Below are 27252 nucleotides of genomic sequence, written 5' to 3' on the forward strand. Positions count from 1 at the left end.
GATGAAGACTCTTGCTGGACTTTTTGAACTAAAATATTTAACTTTTCACGATGATTCCCATGACATCTTGCTCGACGAAATTCAACATTGGCGAAAACGCATTGGTGGATGGCGAGCCAAAAATTTACTCAAGGCACCCAATATTTGCAATAAAAATATACAAGATATGTACAACGAACAATAATTTATAAATTTAATCACATTATCGCAATTATTTTTCTCTGAAACACTATACAATTTTAGTCCTATGCCCATGATTCAACATTTAGAGTAAAGTTTGGCATATTAGTTCCCTTCCGTTGTGTATAATCAAAAATGATTTTTAAAAAAAATACTGATGTTTTATACTTGTATCAAAAAAATGTGTAAAATCTGTGCGAAGAAGTGGCTTGTACAATTTTTAATTTATTTTTTTCTATTAAAAATTATTAAATATGCAAATTTATAAAATATATTAATTATAAAACTAATAGAATGTAAAAAAAAAAAAAAATTAAAAACAAACAAAAAAATCAGCTAAAATACAGTTTAACTCAATTCTAGCAAATTTTCTTATTTAAATCCAATTAATTGTGTCTATGCATGTTATCCTAAAATTAGTGTAAGCTTGAGTTTATGCAATACATTTTACATGATTGATATAACTGTTTGGATAGAAACTAAGCATACAAAATGACCAACCTACGATTTGGCAGTGCTTGGTGGAAAAATAAGCGAAAAACCATTGTAAAAGTCGGATGAGCTTAAGACCTGAGCCTGAAATAAAACATGCTTCGAACAATTCGTGGAAGACCTATACGTTTAAAAATTGTTTCACTCAGTGTCAGCACTAAAGTTCCCAAATAATAGCCTATTTTATTTCGCTCCAGGTCTAACATTATTCCATTCAAAGAAATACTTGACTACTTGTATAAACTATAAAGGCACTTAAAGGTCGTTAAAAAGTCATTAACTTTTTACCTGGAAAATAAAACTATTCCAAATGGGAATTTCTTGTTTATTTTTTTTCTGTATAAAAACATCATATGTGGGCATAATTTAGATCCGTAAATTATATAATCTTTAAATTATCATTACATAATCATAAACGGATGCACTGGGTTTTTAAAACAGAAAGTGGCTCTTTTACGCAAGTTTTCTTAGAATTCTCTGCTTTAATAGTTCATTGTATATGATAAAAAAATATTATGTGAAAGTTTAATGAAGCCATGTAGGGTTTCGTAGTTAATATTCATAGAATAATATTGATTATATTCAACAAGTGAATCATATTTCATTGCTAGATACATGTACAACTTTACTCAATAGGCAACTTGTCTTACGCTGCCGTTATTCAATTAGTATATAGTGCGTAAAATACAAAAAACATGATCGTATAGTCGATCTTCGGATCAAAACGGCTTGCACTATTTTTATACCCTGTTTATATGAAATGTATATCAAGGTATACTAATTTTAGCCCCAAGTTTGTTACGCTTAGAAATATTGATGATAAAAACCGAATTTTGGTATAAGTGTTCATAAAATCACCAAATTAATTCATTTCAACAAAAAGAGATATCGATCTGTAATTACTATAGCGTGCTCAGAATGTAAAAAGTGAGTTTAGGTCAAGTGGGTCCTGGGGCCGTAAGACTAATCTTGTAAACCGTAAGAGTTAGAACAAAAGTATAATGGTAAAAAATGTTCTTTATTACAAAATAAACGCCTTTTATTTGAAACATTTTTTCGTAAACATCTTTGTTTATCCGCGAGGGCCCGCTTTATTTACTCGCAAAGTAGGCTAAAACATAAGTTTCCATTTTCTCCAAGACTAAATAAGATAGAAGGTTGAAAGTTTGTAGCTTGCTTCAAATACTTAGTCTATTGATTTTAATTTCATACCAAACCTGTCGGATAATATGAAAAGAGAAAAATAGAAATTTTTTCGAAATTCGAAAGGGATTCTATCTGTTTTGGAAATTTCAACAACTAAATGAGTAAATTGTTTATTTTCACTTGTTTTTTACCTATTTTTCTTTTTGGGGCATTCAATAATACTAATACGGAACCCTAAAACCACCAGATAATAAAAAAAATCCCTTAAGACCGTAATTAAGCATTTCTTAAGATAAACACCACCTATACCTACTTTTTTTAAAAGTAACTTTTAAAGAAGGTATAATACCTACTATATTTCAGTAATTTATCCAAATGAATGCTCCCCCACTACCCTAAAATGAAGAAATGAATCAAAATCAAATACACTTAACAAATAAATATTCAATTCTGAATTCATTACAATAATGATCGTACAAAAGTAACGAACAAGCAACAGCAAATTGATATAAATTAAATTTGTTCCATAAATAGAAATAATTTTATTTACGCGGTTTTATTTTGAAGTGTGTATAATAATATTTACTTATCATTGTTGAAGAAAAGTTTAACAAATTTTTATAAATTTCTCAGAAACGATTTATAGATTTCGTTTCTAAGAATATAATAAATATACCTTGAGTGTTATTATACTTTCACTGAATCGGTGTGTTTTTTCTTACTTTCAACATGAATATTACATTACAGGTAAGTCAATTTAAATTTTAAAATAAAATTAAAAGTGAAGTAGTTTTTGTTTATTATATCATTTAATAATCGTCATTCGAAAATTTATGTAGAGGAACATAGTTTATTATGTTTATACGAGAGCTTTCAACGTTTTCGGAAATTTATTTTAAGGCAGGTGAATTCTGAATTTCGCATTTTTTTTACTTATTGATAACGCGTGATGTGCATTAGTAAAGAAACCTAATTACTGTCTGGTAAATTAAAATTACATTCTTTGAAAGTGTTGAATTTAGGCTTAGGCACGTGAGGCAGTTGCCAGGGCGGCACAATTTTATCCATAAAAATTTTAAAATATTTGAAAATTATATTTTTATTTCGATTATAATCACTCGTTTAATAACTGATAATAGAATATTAGAATTAGGAAAAAAAAAAAAAAAAGTAATAATAATTACTCCCTCACAAAGCAAAAAGGACGGTATATCAAACCGAACCTAGGGTGGCATCAAGCCAAAATCCGCCACTGTTCCTTGATTACAAAACTAAATCATAATGGCTCGATCCGTGCGGAATTCCGCACTAAAACCAGACTAGAGAAAGTCTGAAGTGAGAATTTTACTTTCTTTTCATTTATAGGCAATTTTATTACAGAAATGATATACAAATTACATAATGAACAAACTTAAATCTTAATATAATTTCTCTAGGTTGTTTTTTCCTGAGCGGTACATTTCTAGACCGTGAGTCTAACTTTTTGTCATTAGAATCGATAATAGTTATTGAAATAAACCACGATACTCGAAAATTATATTGAACATTAATAAATTTTATTTAAAAAATACAATTAGAAAACATACAACAGACTTACATTTTTCGGGAATGTCCATCAGTAAAAGTCGTAATCGCAATCGCTCTCAAATGTCGTGCATATTTCATCTCTATCTAATTTCAATAAAAAAAGAAATATACTGAATCTTTAGTTTTGAAAAACTTTCTTAACTCTTATACCATTAATTTTCAATTTTATCTGTTGCACGCAGTGGTGGATTTACACTAGGGGCAGTCGGGGCTAGTGCCCAGGGTGGCAAATTTTCTAGGGCGGCAAAATTTGGAAAGTGAGAAAATATTTTCAATACAATATATAATTAACTAATTCTTTTAAATAAACATTTTATTTTTCAAGAAATATAATTTATGCATTATGTATCAAATCAAAATTTTGTATATTATAATATAGGAAATTTAAGTGAAAACAATTAAAATAGTTTAATTAATTTATTTCCATAAAGGTTTGCAAAAATAAAATTTGATATTTTTATTTTCTGGAATTGATAAATTCCAGAAATATAGTTTTTTTGAAGAATTAAAAATATTTTCAAATTATCTATGTCTTTTTGATAACAGAAACTTAAATTGATCAATGAATTTGCCTAAAATTGGAGAATTATCCAATAACACTAATTAATTTAAATTTAAAAGAACAGTAATAAATAATATGTAATACATAATAAATTTTCTGCAATTAATTAGTTATTCTAATTTTTTTTTAAATAAGATATCAAAACTATTAAAATAAAATTTCAGTCATGGTGCGGCATTTTCTTCAGTGCCCCAGGGCGGCAGAAATGTAAATCCGGCCCTGGTTGCACGCTATGTGAAATTAAAAACAAGGTTTTATTTTTCTCATAATAGTGTTCTAAGTTAATTATTAAAGTTAATTAATTAAAATGCGGATTCGTACATTAATTCTTTGAACGAATGCGCTCATGGTTTATATAGGGTGACAAAATGAACGTTGCGGCTTAAAATCTATATTAATCTGCCGAAATATTGTAGTTTGCCATTTTTTTTTATGCTTAATTAAAAATTTTAAAACAATTTATCTAGTACTCGCAGTTACTCATCCGCTTTGCTGGGCAACTTCAACTTTAAAAACAAAAACTATCGCATTATAGTCTTCACTTTTCTTGTCCTCACTTAGCCCTCCCTTTTTGGTTTCGGAACCCTAATTTTTTGGAAAATTAAATACAGCTTATATTACTCGTAGATAATATAGCTTTATGAAAGTGAAATAATTTTTAAAATCTATTCAGTAGTTTTTAAGTTTATCCGTTACAAACAAAAAACAAACAAAATCAAATGCTCTTTATAATATTAGTGTAGATGTTGCAAATTGAAGTATTGTTTGAAAATGTGAAGTAATATAAAAGGCTAATTCAAATTCTTCTAAATAAAATTTTTATCAGAGATTCCAATACACTTCGGTAAATAAATCATTGAGGAAGTTAAAAAAGCGGATATTACTGGATTGTTAAAACTTTCTCCAACACAGAAATCATTGTATTTTGATTGTAAACTAAAAAATGTAACTACAGATTATTTTTTTAAAAACCGGATCTTTAAATACGTAATCTTACATAAATTACAAAAATTGCAAATTATTTACTTTAGCATTATGAAAAATCAACAATACAACAAATTAACTTTATCAATTTTACTCAGTTTAGTCAGTTTGAAAAATAACAAAATATTAAATTAGCAAGTACCAAAACTCTTTTACAGAATCTATTTTGGGAGTCGCTCACGTTAAAACTTCACAACTTCAGAATTTGATACATACACTTTAATAGTATTCCTTGTCCTAAAAATGTGAAAATCTTGACATTATTTATCAAATTGTTTAAATATACTCTTACATATGTCGGGAGTGATTTCTTGAACCGTTTCTTATTATCTGTTCAAAATGGTCTGCATTTCTAAACGACCATTAACATTCCTATCGAACTTTCTCAATTTGTGGACACCCGGTATATTCGATATTAAAAGTGATTAGCTGAATGTTAATATTTTTGAAAGCAGAGATTTTTATAAAGAATAACTTTTTTTCGTAAACCTTATAATAAAAGTTTTCCATGCGCAGCCAACTTAAGTAAGTATAATAAAAAAATATATCTAGGAAATTGGCACAAAATCGAAATTTAGGTAATTATTTATTAATTGAAATTCGTCGCTAAAGCGTTCTTGATCAAAGTAAATCTGAATGAGAATTTTCGGAGTTAGATATGAGTTTTGATTTTGAGGAATTAGTCATTCGCAAACAGAACAAAATTTATACAACAAAAAATCAATATTTTATTACAATAGAAATTGGTTTCCCTTAATTTGTTGGTTTTTTTAATTACATTGTAAGAAAATAAAAAGAAAATATTTCATGAAACGTGTGGAATAATAAATTTTAAGACAAAGCGTTTGAAATAATTGTAAAACGATTTTATAGGCATGAATGTAAAGGTGACGTCATTGAGTCTATGATATGAATACTAAATAGTAGCAATTGTTGTCTCATATCAAGGCATTTAAATTCAATACGAGTCAGTTTAAATGGTAAATACTTTTATTTGTTCTACAAGAATCTAGAATCACATAGGTAATTTATTTTAATTTTAAAATGTCTGTATACAGACTTAAGCAAAATTTATTAGAATCTTTACAAAACCTTTGGTTTTTTTTGAGGACCTTTTGACTTTTCTCTTAGTGCATTTAAGGTATACTTCAATCTGTGTTTCGGAAATCGCTCGACAAATCAACAACAGAATACAATTTTCGTATTTTGTGGGTCCTATTTACTAAGTACCTACCGTGAATTTCATTCAAGTCGAGAAAAGATTATATTTTTGGAAAAAATACTTTTGGAAAAATTGATTCAAATTTTATACTAATTTAAACACCAATTTTATGATTTAAGGAATTATTTCCGAGTTATATCACGATTCAATATTAAATCGTCAAATACGATTTTTGTATTTTTTGGTATTTTATTGGAGCGATGATTTTCAATATTATAATTCCCGAAATAGAAGTCTTCACGACCCTTTCGCCACTTTTATAAAGCTTACCAGTCACCAAAAAGTGAAGCTTTTTATTAAATGTATAGGCAACTGTTTTTACATTTTTGTACAAGCGTTTAATATTTATAAAACTTCCAAAAGATCAATAACTTAGCAAATTAAAGAGGATTTATTAACCGTAAAGGACGGTTAATAATATTGAAAATAAAAACTTGTAAACAAAATTGTTTTAAAAAGATACATTTGGGTCATATAAAACGATTATATGAATAAATTATTAATATTCTCAGTGTCATTCAATGATTTAAACTTGATTATTATATACAATCAATTTAATTCAACAACGTAATAAATATATAATGTAATATTAACTTATAATACATGAACACTCACATATATATTATTACATAGGTGAACACATGTCTAATTTGTAAAATATTACCAATTTTAACTAATTAAAGAAAGCTACAATGTTTATTTATGAAATAATGCAATGTTATTGCTAAATAATACTTGCCAATATTGCAAAACTTAAAAATTCCCATTCAACAAGTCAAATTGTCTTTGTAATTTGTTATTATTTTTTTCCTGTACATTACCTTCAAAACCGAATTATAATGTATTCTATGCATTGCCTTTAGAGTTATATAGACTGAGTGTCAAACGATTTTAAGCCAACATCTGAGGTATAATTGCTTAGGTCCAACCATTGAAGATTCGTAAGAAAAAATGTTAAGTGATACGTGATAAGTATTTTTTTAAGCCAAAAAGCGAAAAAGTTCAGTGAAATCACGATGTTTTATGCAAAACATTTTGAGATATGAAAATTTGACATTCATGTATGTTTTTTTGATAAATGTCCCTATATTCAATGTATATTTTTTCCCCATATGCTTTTGATAAATGTATTTTTTTTGAATAAATATCCCTAGCTGACATAAGAAGAAATTAACTCAGATGTTGGCACGGTTCTCACTGTACGGAAAGACAGGCGATGCTTAGTCTATGTATAACTATAAAGTCAATGATTCTATGTTTTCATTATACTTTGCTAGAAAATACCAGTACTCCTATAGGACATACCGTGTTAAAAATATCTTCTACTTATCTGCTAGACTTCTGAAAAATTCCAGAACTCAGAAACTGGAGTTCACTGGTTGACCGTATATTTGTTCGCTTTGAGTTTCTGAAAATCCTCCCAGACTCCATTCAGATTGAGAAACCTACTGCATCCTTAATTAATATTCTCACGGTCTTCATGAACACCAGGTGTTTTCCTGACATTTTGAATTCCTCAAAACATCGAAAATTGCTTAGAATAATCTGGAAAAAAGAAAGACTTGCTACAAGTATTTCTTCATTAAACTGTATTTGGCATGTATTTAGATTTTTAAACCTTGACAGCTTTGATTCTACTTTCTCTCATGTCAGAATATTAAACGATCCCATAAACATTTTTAATGGTAAATGTAATACTTTCTAAGATTGCCCAAATTTTATTGTTTCAGGCATGTATTTTGGCGGTTATTGGAGTTATCTGGACAGTATCACCACAAGTATTAAAACAACCTATTTCTGAAGAAGCTCTTCAAGCAGTATTAAATGATCAACGTTACTTGATGAGACAACTTAAGTGTGCCTTAGGAGAAGCTAATTGTGATCCAGTTGGACGAAGATTAAAAAGTAAGAATATTTTACAAAATTTAAATAAATAATAATAATGCCTAACAAGGTTGTGTAGTGGCGTAACGTAATTATAGCTTTATACAAATATCCAACAAATTTGTAAAAGTGTAGCCTGAGGATAAAAAATAGAGGAATTTAGCCTGGTAGTTATCAACTGCAAGGCCAAAGAAGAAAACATTGGAAATTTCAAAATAATATCTAAACATCGAACGTAATAGAAAAGAATTTTAAGGCAGCCAACAACACAATAGACTTCAATCAGGTCTCTGAATTAGTCTCAATACTGTAGCCAACTGAATTAAGGTTGCCAACTTTCAATTATCAAGCCCACTAAATAGGCGATATAGAAAACTACTCAAAAATCACTGGATATCAATAATTCTATCCTTATCTATTCCTTCAATAATTAGCGTTGCATGTAAATGAGTAAAATCACTGAGCTGACAACACTGAACTTTAACCTAAGGCAGGCAATTTTCTTTACCCAGAGCTGAAGTACCTTGAAGACAAAGAATCTAGGGGATTGAATTAGGATTTTATGGACTGCCGTTAATGAATGTACTTAAAACGTGTTTATATTTGCGTAGGTTTGGCACCATTAGTTTTACGAGGATCCTGTCCACAATGTTCACCGTCCGAAACTAAACAAATTAAGAAAGTATTAGCCCATGTACAAAGGAATTATCCAAAAGAATGGAATAAAGTCGTGCAACAGTATGCGGGATAAAAATTAAAAAAAATATGTAATGTTTGTATTTATTGTATAGGGCAGATGTGATTTGTATCATAATTTTTTTTTTAATCTATTGTTTTTGTTTTTAAATAAAGTTTTTATTAAATAAAATTGTCTATTGAAATCATAGCATAGAATAATATAACTTAACGGATGGAATGGCTGCTGAAAATTCTCCGTAAAAAATGTAAAGAATCCAAATATGTTATAATGTAAATTTTGAATTTACTCTTTGTAAAACACGAATCCAGAGAGGGACAATCGAAGCAACAGTCTAGTCTATAATTTTGAAGATTAGACACGTAGTTTTAGAAATAGAAAGAAGAATGAGTGAAAAAAATAAATAAATAATTTGATAAAAATATATTGAAATTAATAAAAATCTTAAAGTATTAGGCATTAAAAGAATACATTGATAACATAAAGGCACTTTTAAAACTTTTCCATTTCTGAAAAAATATCATTTAAAAAATAAAACTGTCATATTAAAATGCGTGTTACATGAAATTCTTTGGTAATTAAGGTCATGGCTGAATTCAATTCAGCTTAATACACTCAGTAAAAATTTAATGTAAGTATATTTTTAATTCTTAATGTGATGTTATATTTTTAAAATGTTAGAACTTATACACAAAGAAAAGGAATAACCAACCACTCTTAAGATGTAACCTCATGATAACGCTTGACACTGGCTTTTAGCGTCAAATTGTAAGGAGTGATACAAATGTTTATTAATATCGAAAGTTGATATCTCGAGATATACTAATTAAAAGCAATTCCTATGTGTAGCTTTTTACGATGTGAAACTACCACGTGACCTAATTTGATATCCAAACTCAGCGCCAAGCGTCATGAAAATACAACTTTAGATGTGAATGAATATTCATGATGTCATTAAATCACCGGACCAAACAGAAACTATGAATTCCTTACGAAATTCTAAAATAAAAAAAACTTTGCCGTTTTTCGATCTGACGTATCGTTAATTTTGAGAAGATAATCTGATAATAAATTATAGTAAATTGTATTTCTTACAACTTTTTTTAGTATCAAAATTTATTTTTTCCTAATATTAGTCGAGGAATTCTAGAAATAAGAAGCGCCAATTAACGAAACAGCAAACTTTATCGTTAACGGTGCATTAAATCGAAAAATTTCAAAGGTCGCTATCCTTCCAGTAAGTTCTAAGATTTATTTAATACATATTAAAGCTTAAAAATGAGATTTCAAAAGTTAATGACCATTTTACGAACTTTAAACGAAGATGGAGGAGGAACCTAGTTTTTTTTATAAAAATGAACCCCATCCAATATACATTTGACATAAATTATCAATACTGGTTGCATCTAAAATTAAACTATTCACATGACCTTCAACCGATAACCGTATTGGAAGTTTCCCCCCACCTTTAATACCCTGTAATCGAGATTCAATATTTCGCACATGATCACGAGCCTGTTCATTTGTACGCTCTGCATTTGCATCTAAATGACCGGCATGTGTTTTTGGCCACGATACTAATGGATCATATACGAATGGTTTTAAAATAGACATTAATGTTTCTTTTTGGGAACGTAATACACGCAACGTAACTTCACAGGAACGTCGAAATACTCCTTCAACACCCAAAGGTCCCATTGCTTTAACCATATTTGGTGTTAAACGAAACGGTACACGCTCAGGCCATTCCAGTGCTTGTCCGCGATTAAAAAGACAATTAAAATCAACGTGGACTGTTTCTCCGTTTGTGGAATCGAATAGAATGTTTTCTCCGTGACGATCACCAAGTCCTAAAATGTAGCCTACGATTGATATGGTGGCTGTAGTACGGATGTATGATGTTCTCGCCTGGAAATAAAATTTTTAATGAAAGGAAGAATTCATGGATACTGCAGATACAAGCAAATTTACTACCTGATACCATGCATAAGGATCTGAAAACGTTAGACGAAACCATTCATGAAACACTAAAGGATGCTTGGGACACAATAGTTCCAAATACACTTGTCTTTTCTTCTCCAAACTATCTCGGATATTGCACATCATGGTTCGTAGTTCTTTAGGCGAAACAAATGAATCTGAAAAATTAATAGAAATAAGGATGTGTCAAATCTAAATCCACCTATCTCATTCGTCCACTCCTCTTTGCAACATAAAGCTAACCTACCCTCCCCTCAAGGCGGGAAACAAATGAATTTCAAGAATAATATCTACTAGTGTTATCATCCACGGAGTGTAAAGCGAAGTAATATGAGATCCAAGAGGTGTTCAAAATGAAATTTCAAAACAAAAAACTTAGAAACCTACTTTTTTGTTTATGTAACTTCAAAATAATGGCTCTAAATGGTATTAAATCGGAAACCCATTCAATTATACCACATTCTTCATTTAATGGAACTACTGCATATGTCCGAATATGTAAACGACGTTGTCTTGATTCCGATTCCTGATACAAAAACTGATTAACTACACCGTTAAATTCCATTAAACGAAAATCTTTTCGTAAATCATCTTTTGGTTTCAGCATATGCATATACTTTTTACCATCTGATCCTAACAGCGTGATTCGTCTTGGACGTTGTAATGAGGGCATAATTGTTACAGTCTCGTCAATACCTATAATATACACCAATTTCTTAGGATATGGATTAAAATCGATTAAGTTTTCGTTATTGATTGGTAATATCATTTTTAAATATTGTTCGACTGGAACCATTATTTTACTAAATTCACTGGCTGTAATTAATCTGAAAAATAATTATAATTATAATAATATAAAATTTGTAATCTTAGGAAAATGGATAAGATCGTGTTTAATAATAATACCACAAATAAAAGAACAAAGGAAAGTAAATAGAGAAAGTGTCTAGAGCTCGTATGGCCCAATAGGGAATATTCATGTATTTTTTTTTTATATTTTTAATTCATTGTTTACACCGTTATAACAAAGTAAAAAATATAAATACTGCTTAAAAATGCTGTATTTAAGTGTAAAAAAATATTTCAAATACATTATAATTTTGAGATATTTAAACGCGGTTTTTTGGCGCTCTCTGTTCATGACGTATAAGTACGTGATCTGTCAATTGGTGACAGTTCAATGTATAATTGACACTTTAAAAAAATGAATTTACAACACAGAATTTACACTCGTTATTATTAAGTTTTCTAATAAAAAGCCGTAGAATAGTATAATTTAATGAAATACCATATAAAATGTAAGTAATTAATATCATACAGTATGTCAACAAATTTGACAAGCCCGTACTATGATATCACGTCCGTATAAAAATTTGAATTTCCGTTTTAGAAATTTTTAAGTGCCTTCACTGAATTTGCACTTTTATTAATTAATTTTAAGTAATTAAAAAGTAATTAATTACTAAAATAATGGTTTAGTTGAAATATCCAGTCATTAAAGTTACGGAAGAAAAATATTTGAACCAAATTTAAATTTCATGAATATTCCCTATTAACTAAGGCGCTTGGCATGAATCCAAGAGGTCCGGGTTCGAGTAATTCTAAAATGACTGTCAAGTATTACGTCTGGACCTAGACTAATAGAAACTGTACCTTGGTAATGACTTAATTAATGTTGAAACAGAAGTTGTAGTCACACCATTACTAATCGGTTTATTGCATAATTCAATTAATTTCTCAGCTAAACGATTAAAATCTTGTATGAGCGTCATCAATCCTGGAACAGCTTTTAAACGTGGATCTTGTAATATTTCCTGACATCGTTTCACACGTACTGAATAACTTGATTTATAAACAGACATTATCATCCATAAAGTTTGTTGTGGATATGTTTGGATTAATTTTACGATTATCGATTTTAATTGTTGATAAACCTAAAAAAAAATTAAATTTTTGAATTATTTCCTTTCTAGCTCTTTCGTACAAACTAATTCGACTTTGAGTACATATCTCATTCTTCGCCTGTTTGCCTCTTTGTATTTTTGTAACCTTTGAGATTAAAAGAAAAATACATATAATGGCTTGCTCTTGACGGTTTCTAACCTTTCATTCCAAAAATCATCTAGCATAAAAAAGTTCAAAATTCGGAACTATTACAAACCTGTTTTTGTGGATGACAAATTCTGGAAACAATTTGTGAAAATGCTGATAGAAACATATACGTGGGTAATCGTTCCAAATATGTATTAATTAATTTAGTCATTTTTAAAACAATTAACGTTTTATTTTCGAATGTTTCTTTATCTTTATTCTCGAATTGTCGACTTCCATAGTCCAACCAAATACTCAACATACGTGGCATCGATTGATATAAAAATTCTTTACCATATTGTAACGATTTACCAAAATTATGTATCATATGAAGTTGCATATCACCACCTATTCCAACATCTTTATCTCCGGACATTGTTGATAATGCTTTATCATAATATCGTGCTAAATACACCTAAATAAAAATTACATTCAGAAAAATTCGAAATTAGTTCGAAATATTCGAATTACTAACCATACTCATTTCACATTCTTTATTACATTCAACAGCTTCCTTATATTTGGCTATATTTGCTTCCATATCTAAATTTGCCGTTTCTTCATTGTATAAAGCTACCAATAATTTGGCTTCAGCAATAATTTTCCTAAAATATAAGTGATGGTGAAGAAAATACAAGAAAATACAAGTGTTTATGTAAACTTGTCATTAAATGAAAAAATTTCTCTCTCAAAGACTTTCTCGCTTAGAAGTTTTAGCTTACTTATGCAGAGGCTATCTTGCCTCCAGAAGAGGAGTAGCAATGACGAAAAGCCACGGAAACCAACAGAAAAAGAAGAAAAGATTAAACATTAATTTTACAAACCTCATAGAAATATTATCAGTTGAATTTGTCGTTGAAGCAGCTTCTATCCCGCGTTTTAGAATACTAAATGCAATTTCTTGTTCACCTCGTGCCCAATGTAATTTTGCTTTTTCAATAAATAATCCTACAGGTTTATATTTTTCAGCATTCAATAAATTAATGTACGCTTGTTGATACATGCCAGTAACTCGTGCAACTTGAGCACTTTTTAACCAATAATTGCCGATGTGTTTATTGAAAACACTGTTTAAATTCTTTAAATGATTCTTTTCTAATAATTCCTGAAATACGTTTCATTAGTATGAGATCCTGTAAAGATAATTTACTCAATTTTTTAACTTATTTAGTTCGATATACCTGTGCTTGTTGCAACGCAGTCCGTCGTAAACAATAAACAGGTTCTAAAACACGTACACTTGATTGAACAAGTTTCTCCCGTTGATCGAATTCTAATATAAGTTTATCAACCATAACACTACATGCATTTACATTCTTCGAAGACTTGGTTATTCTGAAAAAAAGGTACAGAAATCGATTACGCTTGTTTGTATCTTGAAAATTCTAAACTTACAGATCAACAAGATTTTGAACTTTTTCAAGTTCATTTAATAAATGAAGTTTCATCACTTGTGGGTAGCCATTTTCGTAGCTACCTTCATCTCGACTCGAAACACTTAATGGTTGTACTACAAGATATCTTGTTTCCGCAAGTTCTTTCCAAAAATTCTCTCGATTACCTAAAAATTGAATTACATTCAAGTTATTCTAATAACATTTCTTCTTTTGTCTTTTCATTCAATGAAAAAATCAGTTGAGTCTAACAGGTATGGTTTACATTTTGTTTACTCGTGGCGCTGACATCTTAACGTTAATATCCCATAGATATCTATGAAAATTTTTGAAAAAAAAAGTACATGCCTTTATGAAAATTCAATAAAATATTGCCTAGATTCACACTCCAATTACTCATTTTTCGAGTTTCCAAATTATTTAATACTGATTCCAATTTATCATAATCATGTAATCGCCATAATGTTTCCACCTTACATTCGTATAAGCTTGTAGAAAAGTCATAATCCAAGCCTTCAATTATTCGATGTGCAGTATACGGATTATCTAAATCCAAATGACATCGTATCAAACCCTACAAACACAAGCACAAGTTAATAAAAATTTGTCAGTGGGAAAATAATTTAATATTCAGGCGAACGAAGCGAGCCTCTACTAGGTTAAAATGTAAGTTTTTGGTGGTATACTTTACAAAAAAAAATACAAAAGATTTAGACATGAAATGAAATGTTGTAGTTCCATATTTATGCCTAGATGTGTTATCAATCATTATTTTTAGAAAAAATTATATAAATAATAAAAAACAACAATATTTTTTATTTATTACATGTATGTATATATCTATATATATGCAGAGACAGTGGTACCATCTGTACCAAAAACTCGATAACAAAATATAAACAATTAATTTTTGCAGTTCTACAGTAGAATAACTAAAAAAATTAAGTGATATTAATACAAGTTATGAAAAAATTTTAATTATAGTTATTATAATTTTAAAGTTATTTATTAACTAATTGTTATTTTAGCAATAAAATGCCACGACGCGACGTCGTACGTTGACGAGTCGTAAAGAACGTGATCGTAATCGATCATTAATGGGTGATCATCCTTTTGAGATTGCTTAAAAGAGTTTAAATTTTGAAGTATGTAATGTATGTCATCATCGTTGGTTTGATTTAAAAATTAATAAAGATGGGTTTTGTTGTATTTGTTATAAATTTAAAATCAAAAATGAATTGAATATTTTCACAGCGCATAATAATATGGATCTATTTTATATGATACCAGTCGCGAGTAATTACAAAGTTATACTTTTAGCTAGTTTAATATCATTATACTAATTATTGAAAGTTTTGTGATAAAAATCGAAAAATATTCTGGTAATACTGCGGTCTAGTGGTTTTTTTATCGCCTTTTTAGTGGGCTTGAGAATTGAAATTTGGCAACACTGATAGATTTTTGTTTACCTGTAAAGTTTGTGGATGTAAACGAACTTCTTGCGCTAAACGTTCATAACAGGCAGTAGCATCATGTAACTGACCAGAAATTTCATGACTTAATATCATATCCTCCAATAAGGGTTCCTGTTGTTGAATAGATCGTATTCCTGCAACACTATCAGGATCATCCAATTGTACATAAATTCGTGTAAAAAATCCTAACTGTTTTTCTAAATCATTTGGATTTTCATTCACATAATCCTCTAAATACATTAAGGCACGTGAAAATTCTTCATGATTATAATTACTTTGTGCAATTGATAATTTACAAAATTTCTGCATAAAACTATTGATTTTTATATATTGTGGGTCTTTATCGGGACTTTTACCCGGACAATATTGTTGCTCCCACTCACGAAGCCAGCGCAGTAGAAAATCTAATAAGACGTAAACAATTTTTGCAGCTTGTGCCTAAAAAAACAAATTTATATCAGGTCATGTTGGTCTGGTATCGGGACATGCAGGAGAAATAAAAATAAGATCAGAATGAAAGAGTAATAATAATTACCAATGTCATCTGTTCATTTGTTGGCAATGATGGCATATATCGTAACAAATCTGATTTTAATGGTTTAAATTGACGATGCTCATCAATATTCTGTTTCTTATTTTTATAAGCTTCGAACACTGTCATCATTTCTTCGTAAATATGTTTACGATCCATTGCATCAGCTTCAAGTAAGGAATGTAATAAAATATAAGGTAAAAAGAACATTAACACTTGCATGTCTTTCCGTAGACTCGGCTGGCAACAGTCGAACAAATAACGACAACTTTCTGTTTTTATTAGCGGTATTAATTTTGCAATCCATCTATCAAAAAAAAAAAAAAAAAACACGAAAAATTATAAAATGCTTATTTATATTTACCTAACCTTCCCCCAAAAAAATTGCATACCGATGAATCCAATCAATAAAAGTTTTTGTATTATCCGATTGGAACAGTGGATGACCTGTTGGTTTTTCTGCTTGGAATGCAATTTTATATCTAGATGTTAATAATGGTTGCATAATTTGTTGTTGATTTTCTGGAAAGTGATTCCATATTACTTTCGAACTAGATGTTGGGTTTGTTGAAGGATTCACGTTATATGATTTTAATATTTCTTGAATGGCAAGTGCAAAACAATCCATATTCTAAAAACAGCTTGAATGAGGACTCCGCCAAAATAAATATAAAATTAAAATGGAATATCTAAGAATCAAATTTTGGTTGCAAATTAATTTTAAAGTAAGATCTTATGGTGCCCCATGTCAACCCTATTTTAAGATTTAAATAGGTTTATAAATTTTAAAGCATTCTCCGGCACCACTGTCCACGGTAGAAAGACTTCGTGGGTTAAGATAATATACAAAGAACGACACCAGTGTGTCCAGCATAGTAACTAACTGTCAACTAAAGTACTTCCATGCTAACTCCCATAATAATAATACAAATTTTTTAATAATTAATTAGCGACTCAAAAAATTACACACGTACTGATGATCCCGACGTGATATGAGCACGAAACATTCTGATAAAGCAAAACAAACGCATCGTGTGTGCTTAGGTTTAGTCTCACTATTCGATTCTTAGAATTTTCAATCATATACAATTACCTGACTATATTTTTCAGATTGAAAAGCTCGAATAAGTTCATTTAAAGCTTTTATTGCAAAATTATCTTCATTAATTGTAAAAGTAAAAGTTTCATTATGGTTTGCATACCTAGAATTTTAATTTCGACTTTAATTTTCAAGTTCTATTTAAAAGAAAATCATCTGATACCTCTTAGGTAAATGACTCGGTTCCATAGCTCCTAATTCACCAATACATTTACTACAAGCTAAATAGTAATTTTTATTTTTTTCTGTGAAACCTAAAAATGAAAAAAAAACCTAAAATTACAACTCTGATGTCGATTTTCAATAAATCTAACCGTGTATCGTATTCGTTGATCTTACGCGTTTTGCTTATCGATTCTAAAGCATCATCAAGCCGATAATAATAACTTTAACGATCGTCAAGAGTTTTAATTCGGTTTCTAATTGTTAGCAAATTTCAATGAAAAATTGAGAATATTTCAAGTATGCTCAGGCAGCTGCTATAGTCACAGATTATATAGTTTTTAATTTAAAACAGATCTGTAGCGCGATTCACAAACATTCGTGATAATTACCACAGAAATGATACTTATCATTTTTTGGCGTTTGCACTAACGTCATGGTGATTCACAAACACTCTATGTTAGTGAAAAAAACGTTAAATTTCTTATCGACTTTATTCACAGACTTCTATATGTATTAAAAAATTATTAAATAAAAGTTAGTTACTTTTTGTTACAAACCAACAAAAATTACTAAAACTAAATTCACATGTAAATAAACTAAATGTGTCAAATAAAAATAATAATAATGATAATTTTTAAAATATACTATTTTTATTTTTGATAATCATTTAATTTCGTGTTTTTGTGCGTATGTGTGTTTTGTTTTATTCGTTTTAGTTAAGTTTTGAAATTAATTAGAAAAAAGAACATAATTTTCACCAACTCATCGAGGAAAAAATAATTTAGAAAAGAATTAGATAAAAAAGAATGTTGAATTAATATATATTGAAATGTAAATATTTTTATTAATAAAGTTTTGAAATAAAATGAATTTTTTTAATTTAGTTGTAACCTAAATACCGGTATTATCATCGTCATTTCAAAAACCTAATTTTACGAATCGATTATTTATATCTATCAATTAGATTAAGACATAATCGTCTGTGATATTTTGAAAATGAAATATAATTTATTAACCACGAGTTAAACTTAAACATCCGAAAACTTTTAACATTAAGGGCAATTAGTTTTTAGCTCGATGTATTTGTAAGTATTCTATAATCATCAAAACAAAGGTAATCTAATTGGTTGTGGGTTGATTAAAAAAAAAACAATAGTTAGAAAAATATGAATATTTATTATATGTATTAAAAAATATTATAAATATAATGCATCCTACATCTCTCCCATAATCAAACGATTTTGAACTGACACTGCCACATCATGAGGGTTGTTATATTATACCATCATCTTCGTCATTATCAATTAAAATGTATCCTGACTCTTATTATGGAAATCGAGGAGGTCCGCTGCAGCTTCTGTGTAAGCCATTGCTATAAAGATCAAAAAATTTATATCAAAGAAACTTTAAATATCAAAACTTTTTTAAATAAAACAATTAGTCTGCAAATATCATCTGCAAAAACCATCTTGCAAATATCAGTAACATTTTTTATAAACAATGCTTGAAATAACTTTAAGAAATTTTTTTGTTAATTCTGAGATAACAATATACATTGTTACTGAAATAACAATATCATTTTAAGAATACGAATAGAATATAACGAAAGAAAATTACTTACCTAAAATCTAACTATCAAATAAGAACACCACACAGCACAGAAATAAATAAAGACCTTATGCTAAACTAATTAATTAAAGTATCTTTTTAATATTAATTAAATTTAAATTTGAGAAATTTTATTATGCACTTTGCAATTTTAATAGAAAAAAATAAATAAATAAATAAATAAAATCAATTAGTATGCATATGACATTTATTTTGTAATCAAATTTGACATTTGTTTAATTAAAATCTTGTCATTGCCCAAGCGACAGAGACGTTACATACTTACCACGAGAATAAAATTTGTTGTTAAGTTAACGCCTAGAGACGATAAGTATCACACCGCCACCGTCGGTAAAAAATGTTTGTGAATCGCATTTGACGATAAGTACCGCTCTTTGTGATAATTACCACGAAAACGATAGATATGAATGTTTGTGAATCGCCCTACTGCAACTCCCTGTAAAATTTTTACTATTTTCGTTCTCTGAAAGTGCCTTTCTCCAGGTGGCTCTACACGTTATATTCGTGGAAGGCCATCTATTAGTTTTGATAATAATTTATGCATTTCAATGGTTGTTGGGGAAACAATATTTTATATATTTTCAATAAATAAACAATACGTCTTTCAAAATTCGTTAAATTTCTTTGTGTGTATAGTGACATTATATAAGTATTTTGGTCGTTTTCAGTATGCCCCTGTTCATAAACTAATTAGTGTAATTTAGTCGTTTTAAGTGTGTTTATATTATTTTTCGATTTTTTTATGGTATGTACTGAGTTTATTTTAGCGTTTAGGTCTTGTTAATCGTGTTGATTACATTTAGGTAGTGTTTAATTGTGATTGTAATTGACTATTAACGAAATAAAATGGTTTTACATTGCATTTAACTTACATCAAACTAATAATTAATTGTTATTAATCATGTTAATATTAAAATAAATGCTATTTTATTTCAAATATTGCAATAAATTATTATTTTATTAATATTTGTTATTTTATTTAAAAAACGTCACTTTATTTAATTAGAAGACAAATAAATACAAAAAAATTTAAAAAAACTGAATAGAAATATTTCGAATATTACCTAATTCCCGCAATTTAAAGAAAAAAAAAAGTTTATTGTAAGTGTCTTTCTCCAGGGGGCTTTTTGGACAACATTTCATGTACAGTAGAGTTGCCTATCTATTTATGTAATAAATTATAATCTGTGGCTATAGCACTAATAAAATAAAAACTATTTAAAATATACTAAAAGTTTCGCTTACCTGTAATCAATAAATCAATTAATTCGACAACAATGGGATCCAGACCATTATTCCCCAAAATTAATTCATTTAACAATTCACGATTACATTCCAACAACTTCGTCGTAAAATTGACACCATGAATTCGTACTTCAATATTATCATGTTGTAAATATTTCAAATAAAATTGTAACTGATCACGAAAATTCATTTTCGAATAATTTTTCAATGATTTTTGTACGATCGATTTAATACGATCGTTAACATTCGATTCAATTACGAAAAATAAATCAGGTAAATGTTCACATAAATCTTGTTCGTGGTTACAAACTAAATACATAAAAATCTCATTAATCAAACTGGGAAAATTTTGATGTAACGGTAACAATGATGTAAAAACTGTGGATAATAAAGGTCCAATCGCATCAATATCACAATTTTTTATAAACGCATCCCATACTAAACAACTTAATTGTTCCATATCCTCTAAATGTAATGTGGTATGTAATGTGGCCATTACCTTAAAACGTAATGGGGTAATTTGCTTGGGACCGATTAATTTAATAATTACAGGTAAACTTTGGAGGGCATTACGTTTATCTGATATAGCAACACGTTTACTATTTAATTTTGAGTCGAAGTATACTAAAAGACCCAGGAAACGAGATTGTATTGCTTGTATTACTTCTTGATTATTTTGTATGTCCATTTCATCCTGAAATAATATTTTAAGGCCACTGAGGATACGCTCTGGATTTTTATGGAAGTATAAAAGTAATTCGTTGAATATTATCTGAAAATAAAAAATAACTTTTCTTTCATATTTCAATTAAATAATAGGGTAATCGTTAGTCAAAAATAAATCATGAAATTTGAAAAAAGTTAAAATTTATGTAAAAATATATTTAAATATTCTGATTTGGAGTCATAAAAGCACAATTTTCTTTTAAAATATTAAAATTAAAAATCGTAATTTTTAAACTGTATATCACGTGACCTAAACGCGGGTAAGCTCTGCTGTGATGTCATAGCGGTATGGGTCATAGACCATCAGTTAGTTCAGTGTAGACAGCTGGGTATAATATATCAATAAATAATAAGTATTTATATTTATTATAATCAGATGTCTATGAATGCATCTGTCAAACTTATTTGTGTTATTTCGTATAATGATACCCATATTACGTCATCAAACTGGATGCCCGCGTTTTTGACAGTTTAAAAAAGGTTTAAAATTTAAGTTTTTGGCAAGAAAGCGTGTGTATTTTTCCGAAATGAATTTTTGGTGGCTTTTTATTGGCAAAATCAACATTTTGAAGTACTTTTTCAAAAATAGTGGAATACCCTAAACTTAAATATAATTAACTTACCCGAAAATGTTTGCGTCTCAACGTAGCCACATCAGTTTTTGAAATTGTTCTCAAAAATTTCATACATTTTTCAAACACTTCATCTGTTTCATTAATAAAAATATGCGGATAAATATTACCAAATTGATTTGCAATTAATTCCGATGTTGGGACCAATGTCATATCCGATATAGAATCCAATAGCGCTTTCAAATATGGTAATTTTACAATCCATGGTATTAAAAACGGTAATAAATAACGTCCTTCTTGTACGATAAAATCATTCAAACTTAAAAATCCAAATGTACGTGATAGTTTATGTAATGGTGATGAAAAACTAACTTTCTGTTCCACATAATTAAGAACGCTTAATTCAATAATTGTTTTACAAACATCTTTTTTATAATCAATATAAAATTGATTGTTACTTAAATCGAGTGCATGCGCTAAATCTTCGATAGAAATACATGCAAATTCTTGGCAAGTAGATTTAATATTTAATGCAAAATGAACCAATAATTTTAGGCTAATTAACGTTGAATTTTTGATAATTTTCATATGCCCAAATTCTACAAGCATTTCCATAAATATAATTTGTACATCTTTCATTTGATCATTTGGCGTACGATTAAGATATTTACGGGTACATTGAACTAGGCTTTTTACACAATCTTCGAATATTTCTTCTTTAAGTTTTGGATCGAATGAAGTACGATTCTAAAAAATTATAAAAACAGCGCAAAATTACAATTCAATTTTTGTTAATTTTTTTATTGACAACTTATTAAAATAATTAATGCGAAAAAGGGCTGTAAGGGGTTGAAAGGGGTGTGCTTCAAAAAGTTAAAAAGTTGTGCATTGATTCAGCATAAATTTGGACAAGACATACAAACAGCTTCAAGGATTGTTTTTACCTATTATTAATCTCTCTTTGCCTTAAATGAAATTTACCTGAATATTTGCAATAAGTTTAGGATAATTTTCACATGCAAGTTTAAGATAGCTCAATTGATCCAAATGATCCGGTTCAATCCAACTTCGAACCATATCTGCTGTAATTAATTTTGTATAATGGAATGAGACGGCTGTTAAAACAGTAATCATATTTGTCAACAACCTTAAGAAGTGCGGTTGAAATAATTTTAACAATGGTAGCAAAATTTTCTCAAAATTCATATCAGTATTTATCGAACTTTTAAATATTGTTTGGCCAATCGAATGTAAACGATTATTGAACCAATATCTTTCTTGATTTTCTGTATCCTTTACAATCTTACAATGTGCACAAATCACTTCGTAGCGAATTTCTTTATCGAAATAATTAACTACGATATATTCTTTACTACTAATACAAATTATTTTTGTCAAAGCTTCGCTTATCGAAGTTTCTTGTTCTTCAATCAGCTTAACTTTCTTTTCATCCAATTTAGTAAACATTTTAGTAAACATCATTACTTTTTCTATCCATGGCTTAAACCATTCATTTAGCGCCTTTTGTAAATCTATCGCACCAGCATCGATTAAAAATGGAATGTTTTTAACGAGATTTGGTTGAATCTGATCTTTAGAAAATAATAAAGAATTTTTTAAACTATTCAAATACTCTTTCTGTTGACAATGAATATACGTCAATAACCAAATTTCTGGATGATTCGAGATTTTATTCTGAATATTCGATATCCATTCTAAATACGATCGTACTTTTATCGAATTTGTAATATTTGTTAATACAATTAAATAATAAACATTTTTCGCAATTATCTTTTGGTTTAACTTATCTTCTAGTTTATGAAAATCTATTGATTGAAATTTAGAAATCTAAAAAAAGAATTATTTATTTTGAAGCATCTTTTTCGAAAAATCTTTCCAGAGTTAAGGTCATAAGGAAAAGACGGAAATATAGATATAAGTCCAGTCAAATTAGTCCATAAAATATAAGTAAGGTTACAAAAGTTTGAAGCCCTCTCCATGGATGATTTCTGAGTACGGGCCTCAGAAGTTATTATCAAAAATCTCAACTTAGCATGTAACAACTCCCTTCTATTAAATACTACAAATTTGTAAGATACGTCTTTTTCAAATGATCTCAACTACGAATTATTTTACGAAACTGACCACTTTAATAAGAATTTCCTCATTAAAATATTTCGGTATACGAAATAAATTCATCGATTTTTCACACATGTACGTAGATTCCAAAATAACCAAGAAAATCCGTTCCAGTGAATTTAAAAATTGTTGAATTTCTTCAATGGAATTGACTTGTGACTTTTCGATTAGTTCATTTAAAACAGGTAACTTTAAATCGAAAACCAACTGAATTTGATTCTGATACGTTTGCTGGTTTAATAACTTTTGTACTTCAATCGCAATTCGTGTATAATCGTTATCAATATACTCACAATCGTTACTAATAACAAACGGATTTTCACATAAAATTTTTCGTGTTAAACTTTCAGCATTTTCGATTAAACATTTATCGGAACAATTTTTCGTGATTATGTTACATAAATGTAAAATGTTTAATAAAATATTTGTATCGTGTTGATTAAGCTTGAATATATCCAAAGTTTCCAATAAAACTGCACTAAATTCGATGTCGATAAATGTATAATCGAGATTTTTAACCGATTGTATAAATTTCAAAAAAAATGTCTCCAATAGTGATGTCGATTTTTCGACACAACAATTTGTTTTCAAAATGATATTTAACGAACGTAAACAATTCTTTTGGATTTCATGAATGGACGATGTATTTACGATTTGAATTAACGTATTCCATGTATCGTTAATAAACGAATTGAAAAATATTGAATAATTAATTTCACGGCGTAAAATATATTCAATAATTTCGATTAACGATAGAAGTACATTATTTTCGTTGTCAGGTGTTAGCGTACCAAAATTCGGTGTTAATTTAATTTCGCCCCCTAATTCTATTATTTCGGTTAGAAAATGTTTGATTTCGGTGTTTTTCGATTGTTGAATTGTTTTTAACGATTTTAAATATTCGTTTGATAATTTCTGATATAAATGCGGATGTGTTGTTGCGACTGTAAGAATTTTTATTTGTAATTTGACTGCTAATGGGTGAATCCTAAAACAAAATCATCATTTTTGAGGACTTGAATTTCTGTATGAACTAAATTTTTGTAATATTACGATCCTATAACTCTTCGAATGAAAGTAGCATACGAATTCAAATGAATATGGGATTTTAATGCAAAGAAAGACTCTGGCGATAGAAAAGAAGGTAGAAAGAAAACACTAGTAATCAAATTAAAATATAAACTTTTATAACTAGTGTGCTATGAAATGTAAAAACTGGTCAAATTGTATTGATAATTTAAACAAAACAAAAAATAAAAATGCGTATAAAAATAAATATGGGTATAAAAAAATATTCTAAGCAACGTTTTCTAATAATTTTTTTTCGATATCTCTAATCACCTCTGACGCTAGGCAAAATATTAAGAATGGGTCCTATTTGTCAATTTGTAATAGGTTGAGTTTAAAGTTCTAATTTCGGTTAAGTATCTTAAAATATGTTACCCAAATCAAATCGATATTCTTATAAATAACGAAAGTATGAGAGTGTCTTCATCTTAAATGCAACACATTGTATAAAACTATCGCAATTATAAACGACTAGGGGGGCAAATATGGCACAGCACTTTAAAATGTAAAATAAAGTAGGCAGGTTTTGTCTTTTCATTCAATGAAAAAATCATCTGAATCTAACATATGTGGTTTACATTTTGTTTGCTCGTGGCGCTGAAATCTTATAGCGTTAAAATCCCATAGAGCCAGCTATAACTTAGCTGTTCTTAAGGCGTAGAATCGATTACACCTCTTTGTAATTGACTACAATATTACGCACTCTTAGACGAAAATCAATAATATGCCCCTCGTCAGAACATAATAGTAATAACATTTGTAGCGGCATCGAGAGGGCCTAAAATGTGTGCATTATGAGGGTACCTAGATTATATATATTTATTGGACCATTCTAGCACTCTAGAATCGTCTAATAAGAGTTACTCATAGCTAATGTAGTGAAGTATTCGAAAGTTTTTCAGCTTTGGAACCCCTCACAGGGTTGATTTTCTTCAAAGTCAATATATTCTAATATCTAAGGTTTAAGATTCAAGAGTACAATTTAAAAAAATCAAAATATCGTCGTACTACGACAAAAAACAAATATCATCTAATTTTATAAAACTCTATGAGGACGATATTCGTTCACTCTCAATAAATTACTAAAGGATCACAGGCGGGTTTAAGTCGCCTTACAAAGCTATGTAATCTCCCCTGCCTTTGTTACAAAATAAAAAACAATTCAAAAATAAAAAAAACTAATAAATACTTTTTCAAATGTGTAAACGTTAATAAATAAAATAAACTGCCTTGAAACCATAACGTGAATGAGAAATATTTCTGTTCGACGTCTTCATAATCATCAGCATTAAAATTAGAATTATTTCGTGGTACGAATATGGCGCTAAATGAATTTTCAAAACTTAAAAATTCTGATAGCAAATATTCTAAATCGTCTACTGCATGGTTTAAATCTTTGAGTAATGTTGTCAGCGGGTTATATAACATTTTCCACGTTGGAAGTGCTGATTCCATCAGTGAGGAAACATCTTTAGTTTCATTTCCATCATCAACTTCCATGTTGGGAAATTTTTTCACCTGTGAAATAAACTAAGTAAAATTATAAATTCCAAATGTTTCTTTGAAGGTGCCCACTTTAAATCTCTTTTCGGCGCAAACTTTTCGCATGAGTGTATAAAAAAGTGAGCCAAAAAAGATATGGAAAGCGTTAAACCCTTTTCAATATTGACTAAGAATGGTCCTTTGAACACTCTGCGTAAATTTCAGCTTTTATAATTTAACGTGAAAGAGTTCAGGTACTGCGCCCTTAGATTACCTGATACCTACCGAAGGAACCGTTAGTCAAGGTTTGTAACCCCCAAACACTGTTCCCTACAAAAGTGAGAATACGCTTTACGTCTGACAGGGGCTGGCTCTTACTCTATAACCGTAATTATTCTCCTAAAAGATGTTACTCGTCCCTAATTTAGTGACCGTTTCAGTCACAAAATTAGTAATGTCTCAAAAAAAAAAATTAATGTAAAAACATATTTTATAAAGTTTAAACGAAGCTTTTGGATTGATTTAAAGCTGAATTAAATAATACCACTTACAAATTATTAAAGCATTGAAATTGGAATTTATTTTGAATATTTTGACAGTTTTACTTATTCACTTTTCAAACATGACGTCTTGAGCACATGGCATAATTGAAAGTGGCGCTCTCACGATTTAACTTTCGTTGAACGATTGAAGTTGATCCACAGAATCAAGAGTTTCTATAAAGATATGTTCTTACTATTAAGATTTCGTTGAACAACTAAAATTGATTATTTTGGAAAAATCTCATGATTGTGAATCAGGAACAGATTATCAAACACATTAATTGTCAATCTTTATTCACTTTATGTGATGGCCTTCAAGTAAATGTAATTAATTTAAAATCGAATATTTAAGATTCTAT

The 27252-nt window shown here is 28.8% G+C and overlaps 2 protein-coding genes across 2 annotated transcripts; one reads left to right on the top strand and one right to left on the bottom strand.

Moving 5' to 3' along the window:
* The first annotated feature begins 2397 nt into the window (after positions 1-2397).
* LOC123298537 (ejaculatory bulb-specific protein 3-like) lies at positions 2398-8854 on the top strand. Its single transcript, XM_044880569.1, has 3 exons — positions 2398-2565; positions 7904-8078; positions 8669-8854. Exons 1-3 carry the CDS (start codon positions 2548-2550, stop codon positions 8806-8808), a joined length of 333 nt encoding a protein of 110 aa, XP_044736504.1. The 5' UTR covers positions 2398-2547; the 3' UTR covers positions 8809-8854.
* A 458-nt stretch (positions 8855-9312) lies between these two features.
* On the bottom strand, positions 9313-26946 carry LOC123298863 (serine/threonine-protein kinase ATR). The gene is made up of 23 exons (XM_044880957.1): positions 26903-26946; positions 26059-26387; positions 24564-24789; positions 23808-24245; positions 22644-23510; positions 22160-22409; positions 21714-22087; positions 20365-21136; positions 17489-17579; positions 17320-17428; positions 16619-16857; positions 16230-16533; positions 15689-16132; positions 14577-14793; positions 14221-14386; positions 14007-14160; positions 13650-13930; positions 13301-13430; positions 12896-13240; positions 12388-12668; positions 11122-11561; positions 10729-10892; positions 9313-10662 (listed from the first exon to the last, which is right to left on the bottom strand). The coding sequence occupies exons 2-23, from the start codon at positions 26367-26369 to the stop codon at positions 10102-10104; spliced, it is 7164 nt and encodes a 2387-aa protein (XP_044736892.1). The 5' UTR covers positions 26370-26387; positions 26903-26946; the 3' UTR covers positions 9313-10101.
* Positions 26947-27252: the final 306 nt, after the last annotated feature.

The sequence above is a fragment of the Chrysoperla carnea genome, chromosome 4, assembly GCF_905475395.1.
Source record: "Chrysoperla carnea chromosome 4, inChrCarn1.1, whole genome shotgun sequence".
Classification (NCBI taxonomy): Eukaryota; Metazoa; Arthropoda; class Insecta; order Neuroptera; family Chrysopidae; genus Chrysoperla; species Chrysoperla carnea.